The 20,735-nt window shown below is 47.3% G+C and overlaps 1 protein-coding gene across 3 annotated transcripts in view; it reads left to right on the top strand.

The window, feature by feature from the left end:
- Cgnl1 (cingulin like 1) overlaps positions 1–20,735 on the top strand; it is a 149,919-nt gene that overhangs the window by 25,069 nt on the left and 104,115 nt on the right. For all 3 annotated transcript variants that reach the window (XM_057767377.1, XM_057767378.1, XM_057767376.1), the window contains exon 2: positions 18,487–20,076. In XM_057767377.1, the coding sequence (XP_057623360.1) occupies positions 18,502–20,076 (1,575 nt within the window). In that variant the 5' untranslated portion in view covers positions 18,487–18,501. The remainder of the gene's footprint in view (positions 1–18,486; positions 20,077–20,735) is intronic.

Here is a 20,735-nt window from a genome sequence, read left to right as displayed (position 1 = left end):
CGAGACCAGCCTGGTCTACAAGAGCTAGTTCCAGGACAGGCTCCAAAACCACAGAGAAACCCTGTCTCGAAAAACCAAAAAAAAAAAAAAAACCTTTTTGAGGGCTGGAGAGATGACTCAGTGGTTAAGAGCATTGCCTGCTCTTCCAAAGGTCCTGAGTTCAATTCCCGGCAACCACATGGTGGCTCATAACCATCTGTAATGAGGTCTGGTGCCCTCTTCTGGCCTGCAGACATACACGTGGACAGAATACTGTATACATAATAAGCAAATAAATAAATATTTAAAATACTTTTTGAGACTTTTTTTTCTGCATGTGGGTTTTTTATTTTTTTTTTTTGCCAGTATGTATGTATATGTACTATGTATGTTCAGTGCCTGTGGAGGTCAGAAAAGGATATTGGATTCCCTGAAACTGGAGTTACAGATGGTTGTGAGCCTCCATGTGAGTGCTGAGAATCAAACCTGGGTCCTCTAAAGAACAGCTTTTAACCGTTGAGCATCTCTCCAGATCTTATGATGTTTTAAGCAAGTTTGGAATTTTGTGTTGAGCTGCATTCATTGCTATCCTGGGGCACATAGGTCAGGCAAGTCTGTGTGGAATTGTCCCTGCTCTAGAAACCCAGAACAGATTTAATCTCCTTTTCACGTGACAGCCCCTCTGGCATTTGATGGGAGTTTATCTTGTTCCCTCCCTCAGCACCAGCGCTTTCTCTTGGCATTTCTGAAATCACTCAGGCAGTGGTTCTCCTTCCATCAGGAGTGAGGGGATGTGTGATCCTGGTCAGTAGGGGCCGCCTGGCTCACGGGACCTCCACGTCCTCCTCAGGATGTGACTCTGAAGCTGTATCCTTGAGGGATGCCTGTGTCTTTGGCATGGATCAGAGAGATCCTTGATTCACGGAGAACCTACTGTGTGGTTCATATTCCTGCCCTGCCAAATCTAGACCTGGTGTTTACAGAGGTCACGGCTCTCCTTGACGATGACGGCTAGTGACTGTAGTTATGATCATGTGCCCTTTTTATTTGCTTGTTCTTTGAGACAAGATGTGACTTTTAGCTCAGGTTGAGCTTTCTGCCTCAGCTTCTCAAGTGCTGATTTCACAGACCTCTGCTGCCATGTCTGGTTCCTCTGTCATTTTAAATAGAAAAATTAAGAAGCCACAGAAAAACACGGTTTGCTTGTCCCTGTGAGGACAATGGCTCCTCAAAGATGCTCATGTCCTGCCCGATCCTAGAACCTGTGATGGTTCCTTGTAAGACAAAGGGGGTGCAACTACATGAACAACTTTGAGCCTGGAGAAGGACCCCACTTGCTCAGCCCAATGTGTTCATGGGGATCTTTATAAGGGGAGGAGGGAGGCAGGAGAGGCGGAGCCAGAAGGGGTGGTTTTGTGATGGAAACAAGGTCAGGGAGAGGGTTCCCTTCTCACTTTGAAGATGATGGAGGGGACCAAGCACTTAAGTAGCCACAAGGAACTGAGAAAGATAAGGCTGACTATGTAGTTTTAAGCCATAAGCTGGAAATTGCTCCTTTCCCTGTTTTTCATTGATGCCTTCCCAGTCACCTCTGGGCCACTTTGAAGGCACAGTTCCTGTTCCTATTTCCAAATTCCTCCATTACCCAGGATAGACCTCCAGGGAGGGGGTTCTTGATAACTGTCCACAGAAAACCAGATGTTGGGTTTGAGAAATCGAGCTCCACAGCGTGGGTGGTCCTCTGAGAAAGGGAGACCAGGCCAATCCCTCAGTGTCCTGCCTTGCATGGGGAGCTCGGAATCCCTGCTCTGGAGCCATTGTGCTGAGTCTACCAGTTCTCTGAGAAAAGAGGAGGGAGAGAGGGGATAGGAGAGAGAGAGAGAGAGAGAGAGAGAGAGAGAGAGAGAGAGAGAGAGAGAGAGAGAGAGAGAGAAGAGAGAGAGAGAGAGAGATAGCAGAGACTGGATTTGCAATGACTGCAGGAACACAGGCTGGTGCCTCCTGTTTCCCTAATGAATGACAGCTGATAAAGTGCTTCCTCATTCATGACCTCATTCCATCCCATAATGGTCCCATGAAGTGGCCATCCTCTTCTCTATGTGCTTGGCCTTTCTTGGGAGACCAGCACGGAGGACTTCCAAGCTCATCTGTTGGAATGTGAGAGGAACCTATAGTTTCCCTTCCCATCTGCTGGCATGGGATCAAAGTGGCCTGGGAACTTGTCTTGTCCTGACTGTTGGGTGTGTACATATCTTTGGTATATGTCCAATGGCTAGGCCCCCCACTTTTAAGCTTTATTATGAGGTAGGGTTCCCCAGGCTGGCTTTGAATTTGTGAACACATCCTCCTGTCTTCACCCCGTGAGTGTTAGGTGTGTGCTATGATGCCCAGTTTATGGGGATGGTGGACACCAAACCCAGGACTTGGTGTGTGCTAGGCAAATACTCCTCCAGCTGAGCTATATCCACAGCCCCACCCTTTCCTTCTTATGGGACAGAAGGTGTGGGTGGTGACTTGCCTAAGATCCTGTTGCTTCCTAAGATGGGAGATGCTCTGTTTCCAGAGTGGTTGGGGGCTGCAACGCTCCTCTTCTTCACAGTCATCAGGAAAATTCTCATTTTCTCCTCGAAGTTCTACATGGCTCTTAATATTCTGCTGTTCCTCTCGGGTAAGCCAGCCTTCTCTCAGTTTCTCCACTCTGCTCTTCCAGGAGTCTCCTCGCTGTGGGAGCCCACAGATTCCTCCTCCCAACTGCTGTGAATCTGAGACAGACCCCCAGGTCACACGGGATCGTCCTTGCTGCTGGGTGTATACAGGTCTTTGTTTTCCCGGCAGATGCAACACCAGGACCACCCCCTGCCCCTGTTTGTTTTTATAATTCTCTGCACCGTCCCCCCAACAACAACCTATACTCCAGATGAATTCCAAAAGCTCCCTTGGCCATTTGTTTGATTGTGTGGCTTAGAGTGGATCTCCTGGGATTGGGTCATGAATGTTGGGAAAAGTCCAGGCCCCTTAACCAAGATGACTTTGGCTGTTGTATGGTTGGACTTCGGAGGCAGATGGGTGTATGTGACCTTTGGCTCTGTCACAGCTGCTAGGTGACCTTAGGCAAGTGATTGAACCCCTCTCTCTGAACCTTAGTTGCTTCATCTGAGAAGTAATGGCAAATTACATGATACCTACTGGTAAAGCACAGAAAAATATTGTAAATAATATATATATATATATTGTTTGGTATCACCCTTGACACATGGTGAATGGTCAGTATGATTTATGACTGTATTACTAATTATTAATAATTAGTGATAATTACTGACATGTTTCGCATCAGACATCTATGGGTAAAATGGCACTGGTTACTCAAAAGTGAACTGTCTCATTTTCTCATATGGAGGGGGAGGTCTTAGATTGATGGGTGTTTCTCATTCACAAAACTTAGTACGGCGTCTGCTCAGTGTGTTTGTTTGGTGAGGGAGGTAGACATTAAGTAAAAATTGAAGAACTTATAAATGTAGAATTGTAGTTACTCTGAGGAACAATGTTGGAAGGCGTGCCCTAGGAGCTCTGGTGGGCGTGGGGACCTGTGTTGTTGGTTGACAGACTTTGCATATGTCAGTTAGGTGGCTTGGGTCTCTGATGCCACTGGGTTCACATTCCAACAGGGGTGGAGGTGGCCTGAGCTCTGGGGAATTGGTGATGGCAGCTGGTTTTTATAAGTGGCAGTCCAAGTTGACCCAGACAGGGACACCCCCAGTGACTCTGAGGTCACTAAGAAGGAAGTCATCATGAGAGGGGAGGAGCTGGTTTGGGCCTCTGCACAGGGAAGGAGACATCCCACATTTGGGTCAGGGAAGCCAGGCCAGTGCTTATTAAGGGATGTTTTAACACGGTCACCTCTTGTACTGAGTCCAATTACACCTTCCTGTCACGGGGCTTCCTGTGGTCACGCAGGCTTAATGAGTATCCTCTCCATGTAATTCGCCTCCATCTTTCTCCTTCCCTGCTCTGCATACATCACAGATGAATGTGGGGCTGGGAACAGAACCTGGGTCCTCTGTAAGAGCAGCCAGTGCTCTCCCCATTGAGCCGTCTCTCCAGTCCCAATGCTTAAGCAGGGATTCCCTTTCTTTGTCTCCTTTTGTGCTTTGTCCTTTTCCTCTTCAGGTTTTTTCCCCCTTTTCCTTTCTTTGCAGTGATTTTTTTTTTTTTAACTTTGCCTGTTCTATTTTACAACTTGACACCTGTTTTGGTAAGAATGTCTGCTTCCTGTTGCCGGCAGTACAGTTAGGGCACGGGGCACTTTAGTCTGAGACTCAAGCATGGTTTCTACAGTTGAGGCCAGAAAGCTGCCATCGAAGAGATGCGCCAGAGACCTAAAAGATATTTTGGTTTTCATACAAAAATGAGTATAAATGATCCCCTAGGGGAAAAACACAGACCACAGACATGTAACTCTCCCTCAGGTTTCTGTGCACATCAGCCACCCGTCTGAGGTGCGTGTTAATGTTCCACCTGGGCTAGTGTCCAGAGGGCTGTTTTGGACGTTGCAGTCCTGAGTGGGTTAATGTTCAGAGCAAAGGCACCAAGGGTCACAGCGAGCTAATTTAGGAGTCAATTTCACTGTTATTGCAATCTGAAGGATTCCATTATTTAGATTGACGGCCATAAGGAACAGACAAGGGACCCCGTGTTAGGCTGAGAGGGTGGAGGATAGACTAAAGTTGCTATGGTTACGTGACTGATGGAAGAGACATCATGACAGGGATGGAGAGAGCATCCCTGAGCAGAAGTTTGGACTCTCAAAACATGGAACTGGGAACTTGAAACCAGCTCATCTAGGGGGAAGCTCAGGTGTGTTAGCCTCTGGACATTTCGTTTGTAGACTGTCATCTACCTGCTTGAGAAGGGGTGAGGTGGAGGATGGGCAGTGTGTTCTGGAGAGGAGAGACACAAGAGTGACTTTGTTTTGCATGTTTGGATTGTCTCATTGATGTCTTTCCTGGCACTCCCAAGGCAAGGAGGGATTTCCCTATGTGGACATTGCTGCTCTTTGTTAAATCCCCACCGTGCCCGGTAGCTGGGCTCGCTATACCCTTACACCTTTGGCAACCATTCAGCACAAGAGTGAGCTGCCAGAAGGAAGAAGGAAAGCAGCGCTCCATCCAGTTAATACTCTGTTCTCTGCCATCGAGCATCAGGCTATGTCTGATATTCGTACTCTAGGCTGGGGACAGAAGATGGGTCTGGCAAAGGTTGCAATCCTGGGGTGGAGGGAGAGTATGGGAAGGAAGGTTGCTGCTTTCACAGGTCAGCTTTCTTTTCTCTGTTGGAATAGAGTCACACATACTCCAGGATAGTCACAAACTCAGTCTGTGGCTAAGGATGACCTTGAACTTCTGATCATCCTGCACTGCTTCCTGAGTGTCCCTATTGTCCCCAGCATCCCCAGCACAGATACCGCAAACCTCTACCGCCACATTTATTTAGCTCAGTGCTGGGGATCAGTGTCACGGCCTCCTGCATGCTAGGCAAGCACTCTCCTCACGGAGCCACATCCCCAGTGTTCTAACACACCCCACACTATGAAGCAGGACACCACAGCTTTGCCCCCCCACACGACTCCCAAGTTGTGCTTGCTCAGAGCCTGGGTTTCTGTAATACCTGGAGCCTTACTGGTAGTGTTTTCTCCAACTTTGGCAAACCCTGGAGTCTTGAGAGGCTCTCCCAGCCCCACCTAGGACGTGGCCGAACCACTTCATCGAGTCTCTGAGTTTCTTGTTGACATGAAAACATGGCTCTAATCTCAAAGGGAATAGGAGATCATTTATTCTGGAGCAAGATATGAGTGACCATGACCTAAGAATATGGACTCAGGTTGCCCCCAATACCATAGTCTAATGTGGTAACACTTTCATGCAGCATTTATTTATTTTAAATCTTTTCTTTATTTTATGTGTATGAGTACTCTATTTGCATGTATACTTGCAGGCCAGAAGAGGGCATAAGACCCCGTTATAAATGGTTTGTAAGCCACCATGTGGTTGCTGGGAATTGAACTCATGAACTCTGGAAGAGCAGTCAGTGCTCTTAACTGCTGAGCCATTTCTCCAGCCCCATGTAGTATTTATAACTACAGAAAAAGAAGGACGTTTGTAAAGCACTCTGGGAACATCAGGTCAGCGGGTTTCAGCAAAATGGGGAGGGAGGGCTCTGTGGCAGTCTCAGAAGCTGTGTTTAATGACGCTTGGAAGCAATGGTGTACTAACATACACCAAAAGTCACATGACAGTCCTCAGATGAGCCGATGGACCATGGATGCTTATTAAGGAAGCTAAAATCGCCTGAGATAATTTGGATCTGAATCTGCAACATTCCAACTCTCAGTAATTACAAGTTCTAATCTACCAATCAGCCTTGTAGAGTCTTTAACTGGCGTGTGTGTGTGTGTGTGTGTGTGTTTCCCTGCAAGCTTCAATCCCTGTTTGGTACTCCCTGAAAGGCTCACAGTCTCCTTCGGGCCAAAAGTTCCCTTCTTAGAGCAGCCTTCCCACCTCTCTCATACCGTGGTCCTTCTCTTCCCCACTGTCTCCAGCAGCTTTGTTTCCTTCAAAGCACTTCCCACAATGTCTGAGTCCACGTTTACTCTCTCCTTCCCTTCCACCGTGTAAGTTCTGTGGGACAAGGGCCTCAGAACCCCAGTATCTGTCACAGAAGGCTGGCCAGTATGGTAGCAGGCTCCTAGGACCGGCTTCCTAGTGGTGATGTACAATCACAGCGTCGGCAAACCCGAGAGAGCTGATGACCTCTGGCTGCTGCCGGGCTGCAGTGTCATAGTTCAGTATGGTTTGTGTGTTTATAAAATATTATAAGGTTATAATAGTTTAACTATGAGCTGTAGAGAGAACCGAAGTGGATGGAATACTTGGATGAGGCCTTTATGCCTCGTGAGGGTCCAGTGGAATCAAGAAAGGGTAGAGGGCTGGGGAGAGGCATTTACAGAGGAGGCCTGAGAAGTAAGAAAAAGGAAAGAGCTAGGCAGTGGTGGTGCACGCCTTTAATCTCAGCACTCGGGAGGCAGAGGCAGGTGGATCTCTGTGAGTTCGCTGCAGTTTGATCTACAGAGGGAGTTCCAGGACAGCCAGGAATATACAGAAAAAAACCCGTCTCAAAAACCAAACCCAAAAAGAACAACAATGAAAAAGGAAATGAAAAGGGAGAAGGGAGGCTGGGAGGCAGAGACAGGAGAACCCCCAGGCATACTGGCCAACTAGCCTGGCCTCGGCAATGGTGAACAGTGAAGAAATCCTCCCAATCAAGGAGAACGGTGAGGGCCAACACCCAGGCTGTCCTCTGATGTCTATACACACACACACACACACACACACACACTCACACACACATGCATGGATGCACACATGTATTCAGACACACACGCACACTCACACACACATACACACTCTCACGCATGCATGCATGCACACATGCATGCAGACAGACAGACAGACACACACACACACATGCAAGCCCCCAGTGACATACCCTCTTCCAACAAGTCACACCTTCTAAAGGTTTTATAACAATGCCCTCAACAAGGAACAAGTGTTCAGTTACAGGTGCCTGTGGGAGACATTTTTCATTCAAACCACAACAGTATTTTTAATAAAATTAAGATATATGAAGTAGGTTTTGAAATTTTGGTAGCTGGGAGTGCAGCTCCATGCTAGAGTATGTGCTTGGCCTCAGCCCCCACCAAGTCCTGGGCTCAATTCTTAGCACCAACAATGAACGAACGAATACCTGGTAACACTTTTAAGTCCACCCACACCCAAGAGGTTAAAGTATCAAGAGTGTCGGAACTTCTGTGCACAGAACTTCTGTGCGGCAAAAATGTCAACTCATTTGGATTATTGACTTAAGTTTTTCTTATTGAAAACATGGCTCCTAGGGAAACTTCCTTGTTTAGGCGTCTGTGCACAATAAAGACTTTATTACATATCCTGACTCACGGACAGGGAGGGCAGAGAGCAGCTTCCAAATTCTAAACTGTGCCCTTGGCTCTTGAGAGACCAAGGGAGGGCTTTGGTGCTTGGAAATTGAAAGGAGACGCGTGGTCCCCTTCCTGCATACATTTCACTCGCACACGCGTCTGCATTTACACGTCCCCTGCAGGTGTAATTTATTGAAGGCCCAGCCACCTGCAGCGCTGGCATGGGATAGTCTGGAGCCGAAGTGAGGCTGGGCTTAGGTGCAAGGGCTTCAGGAAGGAGAAGCTGCTCCAGGATGTTTCCAGGGACAGCCAGTTTGTCCCTGAAAAGCTGTTGAGAATAAGCGGTAGCATGGCCAGGTGGCTTCAGAGTCATGGTTAGGATAATAATCCTTTCTCAATCAGTTACTTAAGAGAATTCTAGGTTGGAAAGTTTTACCACAGCATGAGGTACCCGCTGTCACCAGCTATATAGATAATAGCCACCTTGAACAACAGACAACTTGCATTTGTATGTATGTGAATCTGCTAAGTTTCTGTTTTAGTAACTTTATTTTCATCTTGTTTTAAAATAGGGCTATGTTCTATTTTTCTTTTACTCATTCTGTCTTGCTTTGAGATGGCAGCTCTCTATGTAGCCTGTATTGCAGGCTGGCCTGGAATTCATGATCCTCCTACTCTGCCTCCCAAGTTCTGGGATGACAGGCATGAGCCACCATGCTCCGCTCCTTCTGTTTTATTTATTTATTTAACATCTTTACTGTTATGATATTAAAGTGTCCCTCATTTATATCACAGCTCACTTGGCACTTGTACCCAACAGATTGAGACAGGCTGGAGACTTGTTGGTTTGTGATTTGGAGACGGGGGTGGGGGGTGGGGGGGTGGCAGAGAGGTGGGGAGGCTGCACCCTAGGAGCACCTCCCAGCCGCTCTGTTTTGTAACTGTTTGGCTGCATTTGCCCATAATGCAGATCTCCACAGCCATTCTCTGATGGGGACTCGTGGGTTCCCTGGGACTCTTCCGGAAGCTCACCGCCAGGCAGGGGAAGGCTCGAGCATAGGATTCACTTGCAGAAGGCTTCCTGGGGATGACTTGTCCATTTGGCATGAACTGCACACTGTCGATGCATCTCCAATGATTCAGGTTTGATGATCCTGGGGCCTGTTCCCTGTCTTAGAACATGCATACCTTGTGACCCAGAGGTCATTAGTGGGAAGCAACATCACAGTGGGACTATGGGTCTTCTTCTAGTGCTTTAAGGTAGGGATCAGCATCTGCCTGGGGGTTCCTGAGAGATGAGGAGCTGTGACAGTCAGCGTGTGTTTGCATGCATGCATGTGTGGGAATGTGCGTGAGGAAGCCCAATGTTGACACTGGCCCTCTTCCTCAATCACTGCTCCAGATTGCACTGAACAGGGTACTCACCGACTTGGCTAGGTTGGCTGACCGGTGTGCCTTTGCCTCTCCAGCACTGGAGTTTCAGGTGTTTACCTGGTCATTTAGGGGGGGAAAACGGTGCTGGAGATCTGGAGTTAGGTCCTCAAGATTTCATAGCAAGTTCTTTACCCATTATCTTCTCCCTAGCCCCTTATGGAAAACTTTAAAAAAAAAAAAAAGCATCTGTTTCTGTGCATCTATGTTTCTGTGTGTGTGTGTGCGTGCATGTGTACACGCATACCTGCATGTTGCAAACACGAGTGTGCAAAAGTAGTCATTTGTGTGTAGTGCAGAGGAGAATGCCAAGTATCTTCCTCGATTCTTCTTGCCTTGAGACAGACTCTCTCAGCAAACCAGAAGCTCACTGTTTCTGCTAGGCTGGCTGATGGAGGTGGGTCTTGTATTAATCTGTTGCTTTCATTGGTTAATTAATAAAGAAACTGCCTAGGCCCATTTGATAGGCCAACCCTTAGGTGGGCGGAGTAGACAGAACAGAATGCTGGGAGAAAGAAGCCGAGTCAGGCAGTCACCATGATTCTCCCACTCCAGACAGATGCAGGTTAAGATCTTTCCTGGTAAGCCAGCTCGTGGTGCTACACAGAATATTAGAAATGGGTTAGATCAATATGTAAGAGCTAGCCAATAAGAGGCTGGTGCTAATGGGCCAGGCAGTTAAAAGAATACAGTTTCCGTGTAATTATTTTGGGGCATAAGCCATGCGGGCGGCCGGGTGCTGGGGTGCAGCCCTGCCGCTCATATTACAACAGCTGGCAGGATGGCAAACCCCCAGAGGTTGCCCCATACCCAATGCTAGGGTTATAGGAACATGTGGCCATGCCCCACTTTTCACTTGGGTGCTGTGAAACCCAGCTCCTCATTCTCGCTGAGCCATCTCCCAGCCCTCCCCATCAACCAGTGTTCTTGTGGCCATAAATACAATGTTAGTTTGTTGTTGTTTGCTTCCAAATTCGGGCCCTTTCATTTAGCATGCACTGTACATGACTCAGCTGTCTCATTTTTCATAGTAAAGTCTTCCTTGCTAGCCTGACCTTAGAGATAAGAAGACACTTGGGGAGGTGATGTGTGTACCCGGCTGGGATGTGACTTTGTTCCCTGAGTTAGAAATAGGTCCCACCCCTCTTGTACTTCCTTCTCTCTCCCAGCTGTGTCTTTCTGTTGTTTTAAAAAATACTTTTATTTACCCTTTAAAAGATTTAGTGTGTGTGTGTGTGTGTGTGAGAGAGAGAGAGAGAGAGAGAGAGAGAGAGAGAAGAGAGAGAGAGAGAGTGCCTAGAGGCCAAAAGAGAGTGTCAACCATTACACATGGTTGTGAGCCACCATGTGGGTCCTGAGACTTGAACCCAGGTCCTCTGGAAGAGCAGCCAGTGCTCTCAGCTGCTGAGCCATCTCTCTAGCAACACCCTTTTCTGTTTTTTTATTTGTTGTTGTTTTTGAAACTGGGTCTCACACAGCCCAGGTTGGCCTCAAACGTGCTATGTAACCAGGGGCTTCAGGTTTTGATTCTCTTGCCTCTGTCTGCCAGTGCTAGGGTGACAGCAGGAATCACCATCTCTGGGTTTGTGTGGTGCTGGGGAACAACCCAGGCCTCTGTTCGTGTTAAATGAGCACTCTACCAACCGAGTCCCGTCTCCAGGCCACTGCTGGGCTTCTCTGCATCTTGGCTCTACTTTTGGAGCTTTTAGAAATCATCTCAAGCGTCAAGATGTGAACAGACCTTAAGTATTATTTTGCGCATGAATTCTGTGTTTTTCCAGCGCCTGAAAACAGGAGGCCTCAGTGTGGGTGTGCACTGGAAGTGCGGGCATGGCACATGACCTTTGATATTCTCTTCTCAGCTCAGACTTTTGGGGAAGATTTATTTTATTTTATGTATCTTGGTGTTGCCTGCATGCATGCCTATGTACCGCATGCATACAGTGCTGTAAAGACCAAAAGAGGGCACTGGATTCTCTGGATCTGGAGTTACAGACAGCTGTGAGCAGCCATATACGTGCTGGGAGCCGAACTCAGTTCTTTTACGAGAGCAACGCATACTCTTAACCACTGAGCCCTCTCTCCAGCACATAGCCACTAGATTTAAAAAATTCGGATGGGAACATAAAAATGCCACAAACAGAGAGGTCGTCTCTATGCTACCAAGATAGAGAAGTCAGAGAGGTTAGCCAGAGACCCATCCACGCAGAAAGGTGCAAGTGGGCATCCTGAGGGCAGAGGGGGATCCTCAACTCACCGTAGCCCAGGTGTAGGTTGTATGGGTTCGTCCAAGGGACCCTGATCTGGAGAGCCCTGGTCGAGTTGCTATGGTCTCCAGCCCTGTTAAAAGGATCCGTCTCACGACCACTTTCCTTCTTTTGTGCCATTTCTTTTGAATGAGGTTGGTTTGACAGAGAGCTATAGCACTCAGAACTAAAGATACAGTGATTCCTACCCCTACCCCCGAAGTAAAATAACTGGGGCTTGAGAGGTGGCTAGGCTACTAAGAGCTGCTCCTGCAGAGGACTCAGTTCTGTCCCTGGCACCCACCTCAGGCAGATCATAACTGCCTTCCTGTAACTCCAGCTCCAGGGGATCTGATGCTCTCCAGATTCCAAGGGCACCTGCCCTCAAGTGTACGAACCCACAGACACACACAGATGCTCAAAAGTGAAAAATAATTAAAAGTATTTAAAATTCAAGCCCCTTGAACTCTCCTTTTCAGACCTTACCTTCATTTTCCATGATTCCCTGGGGGGTTTTAAAGACTTTCCTGGGTGCCAGGAAGCTGCCTTGGGAATCATGGAACTTTTGACAGCTTCCTGTCTTTGCAGGAAGTGCCCATGGGACACAATGCTTGGTTTAGAGAAGACTGGCATTCTCTTCGATCTGGGGACATGGGGCGTAGCTCTGCACATTGTTCATCTTAGGCCTCTAGTGGCTCACTCTTATTTTTCAGTTTTAATGGTGGTTCTCTGTGTGTGCGCGCATACATATGGAGGTTAGGGATAACCTTGGGTATGGTTCTTCAGGTGCCACCTACCTTTTGTTTCACCTCAGGGGTCTCTCACTGGCTTTACCAATTCTGGACAGCACACTCCAGGTCTGCACTTGCCTCTGCCTCCCCAGCCTCCCGCCCTCCCCCCCTTTTTAAATGTTCTGAGCTAATGTTTTAATGAATTCTGAGTGTGGAATTCAGGTTCTCGTGCTATGCGACAGGCACTTTACTGATTGGGCCATCTCCTCAGTCTCCCTGACATGAAGGGGAGGTTCTAGTGTGGCTATTCCCCCCCCCCCCCACAAAATCCTGGCCTTCCTATGGACCCTCAGGCATGCCCTTTAGGAGTAACCATGTTGCCATTTGAAGTTTTAACTTATTCCTTCTTAGCCTGCCAGTGGCTTCCTTCTGACTGAGACAGCCACAGCATCACACTCAGGGGAAAGTCCCTTTTGGTTCACGCTCACTTTCCACTTTCTGGACTTGATCAAAGATGTGCTGAGGTTCACCAGCTGTCCACCTCCCTCCTTGTTGCTCTTTTAAATAACTCATATGGCAAAGCGTGATTAGCCACCCAAATCAAATGAGTCCTCTGAACCCCGGTGGCAGGCACCAAGCAGAATGCTTGGGCATCGCTGTCCCATGAGAGGAAGCTTCAGTAAGATTGATGATGCTATGGCTGCCTTTCCTTGGGAGCCAGGATGTCCTCTGGTATGCCTGGCAAGGCCACTGGGAGTTAGAGAGGAGAAGTAGGGACACACACCACCTTTACGTGACTAATCATGCTCCCTGATCATGTGTGATAACCCAGAGAGAGGACACGTCTCCATCTGGCATGGTTTTTGTACTCTGCCGAGAGTTGAGTCTTTGTTCCCACACACATACCCATTGAGCTCACTCACTAAAGCAATTATCATCACTTAGCAGCCTTTTCAGAAAGCCCGATTTCCACTCCAAAACACCACTTTTATTGCCAAAGTGCTACAATGTTGCATCCTGGCAATTGATCAGCCTTCACTGCCAAATTATGTAAGCCCTTGGTGGGACTGCCTGATGGATCAAATGTGTCTGTGATGTGTGCTAGGATCTTACAACAGGCCTGGTGCCCTGAAGTGGAGAATGGCTGTTCTCACATTCATTTATTAATTCAGTGTTTATGCTTTGATTGGATAGGAAATCTACATTTGCTTAAGGCACTCAGCTGAGAAATGTCATTTTGAGAAAATATCAGGTTGAGGTTTGTTGTCAAGGAAATGTGAATTGTGACTGATTTATGAAATTCAGATTATGTGGATTGCTTCACCAGCCTGGAGCTGGGATTGGAATAAACCATGGTGGCCATATTCAAAGACTGAAATGTAATTAGTGTTAACTGCAGTACCTGTGGCAAAGGACTCTTAAAACCCTAGTTGAACTTCTCATTAATAAATATCAGAAGAAATATTTCCATTGAAAAACTAGCATAAGGAGAGATTACTGGTGAATAAAAAGAAACTCCATTTAGTAAACAGAACACACAAAGGAGCCCCAGTGGATGGCTTTGTTTATATAGAGGCTCTTAAAAAAAAAAAAAACCAGAGAACCCAGGGCTGAAGTATCCTCAGTGTTGACTTAGCACCTGGTAGGCCCTGGGTTTGGTCCCCAGCACTGCCCACAAAAGATCGGTAATGGGCTTTTAAAAAAAAGAAAGAAAATCCCATGATGCTGCTGAGTAGGGGGTCAAGATGTGACCAATGAGTTTGGTACTGTCCATCATCCAAGGCAAGATCACCTGTCTTTAGAATACAGTCTTCCTGCCCTGCCCTCCCCACTCCCAGCCCACCATTGGGACACACACACACACACACACACACACACACACACACACACACACACGGGGAAGAGGACGAGCCCTGGCTCCAGGGAGAGGGAGACATGCGAGGGAAATATGGGTGAATATGGGAAAACATATGCGTGCATAAGAACGTTATAAAGAGGCCCGCTGTGTGTAATTAGCATATAGTACTAATTTTGAAATGGTCAATTATCACTAAAATCAAGCCAGAGCTGGCAAGATGGCTCTATAGGTAGTTACTTGCTGTGGGGGAGGACCAAAATCCAAGGACTCACTCAAGGACTTGGAGAACTGGAGTGGGCAGCCCTCAGAGGTTCTCAGCACCCTGGAGATGGGACTGGCTTCTCCCTGCACCTCTGCAAGACTGCAGCAGCGTCAGGGAGAGCAAATGGGCCTGGAACAAGCGGTGTACGCACTGAAGGGGACTGACTGCTGCTGCTCCCTCCAGTGGTCTGACGCCAGTAGACATGCCTGTGCAGCCCAGCAGTGCCTGACAGTGCTCAGTTTGAAAGACTTCATTTTCCATCCTTCCCTTGTAGCTGGGTGGCCAGTGAGTTGGCTTTTCTCAGGAAGAGGTATGTGCATGTGTCTGCACACACGTAAGTACAGTTTTCTCAGAGTCCAGAAGAGAGTGTGGGGGCCCCCTCAATCTAGAGTTACAGATGGTCATGAGCCCCGCCCACAGGCTTGCTGGGATTGGAACTCAGGTCCTCTGTAAGGGTTGTACAGGTTCTTCATCACTTGGATATCTCTCCAGACCCCCCAAGAACTAATTATTTTTTTTTAAGAAGCAACTAGAATATTCGTGTATATTTCCATGGCACAAACTGACTATAGAAGGAAGCACAATTGGATAAGGGAATGATGTCCCTTTGCAAAACTTTCTGTACATGTACTTGATACTGTTTGTAACAAACAGCTTTCTTGGGAAATTCAGTACCAAAGTTGACTGCAGAATAGAAAGGAAGACTCAAGAAGATGCTGGGAGTGGCAGAGATCAGATGGTTGTTATCTGTGAGGGGCAGTTGCAGGACTCCTGGGGGTCTCTGTGGCTGCTGCAGTTTCTCGGGGTGGTTTGTGCTTGGGGCACTCTGCAATAGCATGGTGCTTGTCCTGTTTTAGGTCAGTTCTGTAGGCATCCAGCATGGGTAGCCACACCCGGCACAGGAGGAGGCAGCGATTCTTTTTTTTCTTAATTTACCACTTATTAAATATTTTTTGGTCTTTATTCCAGTATGTATTTCTATTTATTGTTTTTCCAGTCTGTAAGTGTTTTCTTTTCTTTCTATTTTGAATACATACACACATATATGTGTATATGTATATATTATTGATTTTTATTGAGCTCTATATTTTCCTCTGCGCCCCCCCCCCACTTCCCTTCAACCCTCTCCCAAGGTCCCCATGCTCCCCATTTACTCAGGAGATCTTGTCTTTTTCTTTTTCTTTCTCATGTAGATTAGATTCATGTATGTCTTTCTTAGAGTTCTCATTGTAATGGATTAATTAAAATGCTGCAGGATCCCTGGCAGCTGCAGTGGCAGAAATGCTGCAGGTCCCCGAGCAATGGCAGTGGGCCATGTGGCAGCAGGCAGTGAACAGCCAGTCCCAGGCAGAGACAGTGCAGTTCCCCAAGAGGCTGCAGCAAGCCATGAGGAGAGACAAACAGATGGGCACTCCATGAGACCTTGCTGCAGGTCTCTGAGGGTGGCTGGTCCCGGGCAGGGAACCATGTGGTGGGCAAGAGACAGATGGATAGGCATGCCATGCAGAGTAAGGTTGAATATTTATTTAGTGGGTTATGGAAGGGAAGAGGGAGAAAGAGAGGAGAGGAGAGAGAGAGAGAGAGAGGGGAAGAGAGAGAGAGAGAGAGAGAGAGAGAGAGAGAGAGAGAGAGAGAGAGAGAGAGAGAGAAACAGAAGGAGTAAGGGGAGAAGTGGGGAGAATGGAGTGAGGCAGAAGGTGCTTCTTTGGAGGAGAGATGGAAAAAGAAGAGACTCAGACTCAGGCCGCAAGCAGGAAGATCTGCCTGCTTCAGATCTTCCTTAGATCTTCCTCATATCAGGGAGGAAGTGGGCTGGGCTTGTCTCTTAAAGAGACAGGACAGACCATTACACTCATTGTCTAGGTTCTCTGGGATTGTGATTTGTAGACTGGTTTTCTTTGCTTTATGTTTAAAAATCATTTATGAGTGAGTAATATGATAATTGTCTTTCTGGGTCTGGGTTACCTCACTCAAAATGATGTTTTCTAGATCTATCCATTTGCCTGCAAATTTCAAGATATTGTTGGTTTTTTGTTTTTGTGTGTGTGTGTGTTGTATAGTACTCCATTGTGTAAATGTACCACATTTTCCTTATCCATTCTTCGGTTGATGGGCATTTAGGTTCTTTCCAGATTCTGGCTACGACAAACAAAGCTGCTGTGAACATAGTTGAACACATGTCCTTGTGGCACAGTTGAGCATCCTTTGGATATATACCCAAAAGTGGTATTACTTGGTCTTGAGGAAGGTTGTTTCCTAATTTTCTGAGAAATTGCCATACTGATCTCAAAAGGGGTTGTACCAGCTTGCATTCCCACCAGCAATGCAGGAGTGTTCCCTTTACCCCACATCCTCTCCAACATAAGTTGTCATCAGTGTTTTTTATCTTGGCCATTCTTACAGGTATAAGATGGAATCTCAGAGTTGTTTTGATTTTCATTTCTCTGATGACTAAGGATATTGAACATTTCCTTAAGTGTCTTTCAGCCATTTTAGATTCCTCTGTTGAGAGTTCTCTGTTTAGGTCTGTACTCTATTTTCTTATTGTGTTATTTGTTCTTTTGATTACCAATTTCTGAGTTCTTTGTTTATTTTGGAGATCAGACCTCTGTCTGATATGGGGTTAGTGAAGATCTTTTCCCATTCTGTAGGCTGTCATTTTGTCTTGTTGACCATGTCCTTTGCTTTATAGAAGCTTTTCAGTTTCATGAGTCCCATTTATTAATTGTTTCTCTCAGTGCCTGTGCTGCTGGGGTTATATTTAGGAAGTGGGTCTCCTGGAGGCAGTGATTCTTTGTGTGGTATTAGGACCCATTACAAAATAAAGATTTTGAGTTTTTGAGTCTTATCTCTCCCTTCTTTCCCCCTCTCCACAACCTCTGAACTCCAACCCTGTACCCTCAGGAACACTTTTCAGATGAATATGCCAGGCGAACTTTTTGATATTAAAAAGATATTTTTAAAAACTCCATCATTTATTCTCATTGTTAATTTCACAAACAGTTCCTTGAAGTAAGACATGTCTTAAACATTGTATTTGGATAGTATTAAAGATCTCAAAGCTAGGGAAACTGGGATATGGCCCAGTTGCTAAAATACTTGCTTAGCATAAATGAAGTCCTGGGTTTGCTTGCCAGCACTGTGTAAACCAGGCATGGCGACAAACCTCACAATCTGAGAGCTCAGGAAGTGGAGGCAGGGGGATCAGAGTTGAAGGTCATTCTTGGCTACTTAGCAAGTTTGATTTAGCTGGGGATACATAAGACTTTGTCTCAAGAAAAAAAGTAATAGGGGCGGACAGCTAGATTGCTCAGTGGGTGAGGGTGCTTGCTGTAAAGCCTGATGACCCAAGTTCGAATTTTGGGGTATAAATAGTAGAAGCTGAGAACTGACTCCTGCATGTTGTCTTCTGGTCATGTGCTTACTGTGGCACACATGCATCCACACACATGTATACACACACACATATATACACACACATACACACAAAATAAATAAATGTGAAAGATTTTAAAGCCAGATGTGTACTAAAAAAAAAAAAAGGCTGATAAGTGTTTTGGGAGGGAAATTGGCAGAGGAAAGGAAGACTAAAGGTAAGTCTCAGTTTTCATGGAAAAGTACCTCATTCTTAATTGCTGGCAGCCAGAACACTCTCTTGGTTAAAAATAAATAGCACAAAGTGTGAGGAAACCTACTAAGGGAGAAAAAAATGACCAGAATATCTGGAAACCAGAGCGGGGCTATGCTAGAGGCCAGGTCATTACACCAGAGACTGCCCTCGGGCCAGGACTGCAGCCAGTGTTGGCAAGCCAGCCAGCACACAGGCTCAAGGACATCCAGAAAGGAGTGCAGGGAAGCACAGTACTAAGCCGTGGGTTCTGGAGTCCCTTTGCTGTTTAGCATGGACCCTGACATTTCCCCCTCCTTTTATCCTCACCTTTGCTTAAACATATGTGATTCTAACGTGACGTCCTCTTTCCTCCTGCCAGCTGGGACAGTGAGTCATGGAGCTGTATTTTGGTGAATACCAACACGTTCAGCAGGAATATGGGGTCCACCTGAGACTTGCAAGTGATGACGCCCCAAAGCCAAGGAATTCCCAGCCCTCAAAGGCAGGCTCCTATGGTGTCAGCATCAGGGTCCAGGGAATTGATGGCCACCCCTACATAGTCCTGAATAACACCGAACGCTGTCTAGCAGGCACACCTTTTCCAGAAAACGGGCCAGCGTTCCCATCTTCAGTGATAAATAATCTGTCCTTACATCCCAGCAACGGGAGCGTGTTGAAGGAGAACAGTTCGGAGGAGCTGCAGCTTCCAGAAAACCCATACCTGCCAACCAGCCCGATAAGAAACCAGAAGCAGGCTTCCCTCCATGAGGGCAGGAATGGAGTTGTAGAACGCAAAGACGGGCCCACAAAACTACCCCACGTGCTCAACTTTCAGAAGCACCCGGAGCTCCTGCAACCCTATGACCCTGAAAAGAATGAGGCAAGCTCAAAAAAGCATCATCCTCCGGAGAGCCCCTGGCTGAGAAACGCACCGGAGGAAGGGGCCAACTACAAGAAGCCTCGGAATTGCTTTCCCAAACCTTGCGGTTCCCAGCCCAACAGCCCTACTTTGGAAGATCTAGCCAAAACCAACGCGACAGCAATTCGTCTCTGCAGCTCCGTGGTCATAGAAGACCCTCAAAAGCAGACCTCAGTGTGCGTGAATGTTCAGAGGTGCGCCAAGGAGGGGGTGGGAGAGGAGGCCCTTTCCCCTCGACGGAAATCGCCAACTGCCCCCAGCCCACAGGTCTACTCCGAAACCAAGAAAAGTAGGCCAGATGTACTACCCTTCCGGCGACAAGATTCCGCAGGACCCATCCTGGACGGTGCTCGGTCCCGGAGGTCTTCCTCGTCATCCACGACTCCCACCTCAGCCACTTGCTTGTACAGATTTTTACTTGATGATCAGGAGTGTGCCATCCATGCTGACAATGTCAACCGCCATGAAAACCGAAGGTATATCCCCTTCTTGCCAGGGACTGGCCGGGATATCGACACCTGCTCTATTCCTGGTGTGGACCAGTTAATTGAAAAATTTGACCAAAAGCCCGGGCATCAGAGAAGAGGAAGGTCTGGGAAGAGAAACAGGATCAATCCGGAGGACAGGAAAAGATCTCGAAGCGTAGATAGCGCATTTCCGTTTGGTCTCCAGGGAAATACAGAATACCTCACAGAGTTCAGCAGGAACCTGGGCAAGTCTAGCGAACACCTCCTCCGGCCATCCCAGGTCTTCCTGCAGAGGTCGCAGGCCCCGGAGCACCGTGGGAAACACAGCCCAAGCTGCTCCCTTACAAAACTGCAGGGTGCCACCCAGGGTGCCCACCCCAAGGCTCCCCTGCAGAACAAAGATGGGAAAGTTCTGAACAAAGGAAGCCAGGAAAGCTCCCTTCCAGCACAGAATAAAAAAGAGGAAGAAATCAAAATAGCCACCGCCACGTTGATGTTACAGAACCGGGCTGTGGCTGCCACACCTGATTCTGGTGCCAAGAAAATTTCCGTGAAGACATTTCCTTCCAACTCCAATACACAGGTAACACTTGTGTTTTTCCTTTTCAAAGTGGCCTGAGCCTAAGTCTTGAATCTGTAACGGCACGTTTGGTGATTTGGTGTGTGAAAGTGCATGTTTGCATATAGGTGCACACAGGTGCCCAGTGCATTTGTATGGGGGCCATGGGCTGCCATCCAGTGGCTTCCTCTGTTGCTCTCTACCTTACTTTTTGAGATGGGGTCTCTCCCTGGACCCGCAGCTCACTGATGGAGCCTCACTACCGACGTGCTCCTTGTCTCCACCTCCCCAGTGCTGGGATGATGGGCGTGTGCAGTGCCTCACTTTTTCATGGGTGCTGGAATTGAACCCAGGATCTTGTGCTTTCAGAGCAAGCATTTCTGAGCCATTTCTCCAGCCCTTGTGCATTTTATTTATTTATTTATTTATTTATTTGGTATTTTTGAGACAGGGTTTCTCTGTGTAGCCCTGGCTGTCCTGGAACTCGCTCTCTGGACCAGGCCGGCCTCAAACATAGAGATCCTCCTGCCTTTGCCTTCTGAGTGCTGGGATTAAAGGTGTGCACCACCATGGTCTAGCTGCTTTATTATTAATTTTTTTTTTTTTTTTTTTTTTTGGTTTTTCGAGACAGGGTTTCTCTGTGGCTTTGGAGCCTGTCCTGGAACTAGCTCTTGTAGACCAGG

Source organism: Chionomys nivalis, chromosome 4 (genome assembly GCF_950005125.1).
Source record: "Chionomys nivalis chromosome 4, mChiNiv1.1, whole genome shotgun sequence".
NCBI lineage: Eukaryota > Metazoa > Chordata > Mammalia > Rodentia > Cricetidae > Chionomys > Chionomys nivalis.
This window is presented reverse-complemented; position numbering and strand designations above follow the sequence as displayed.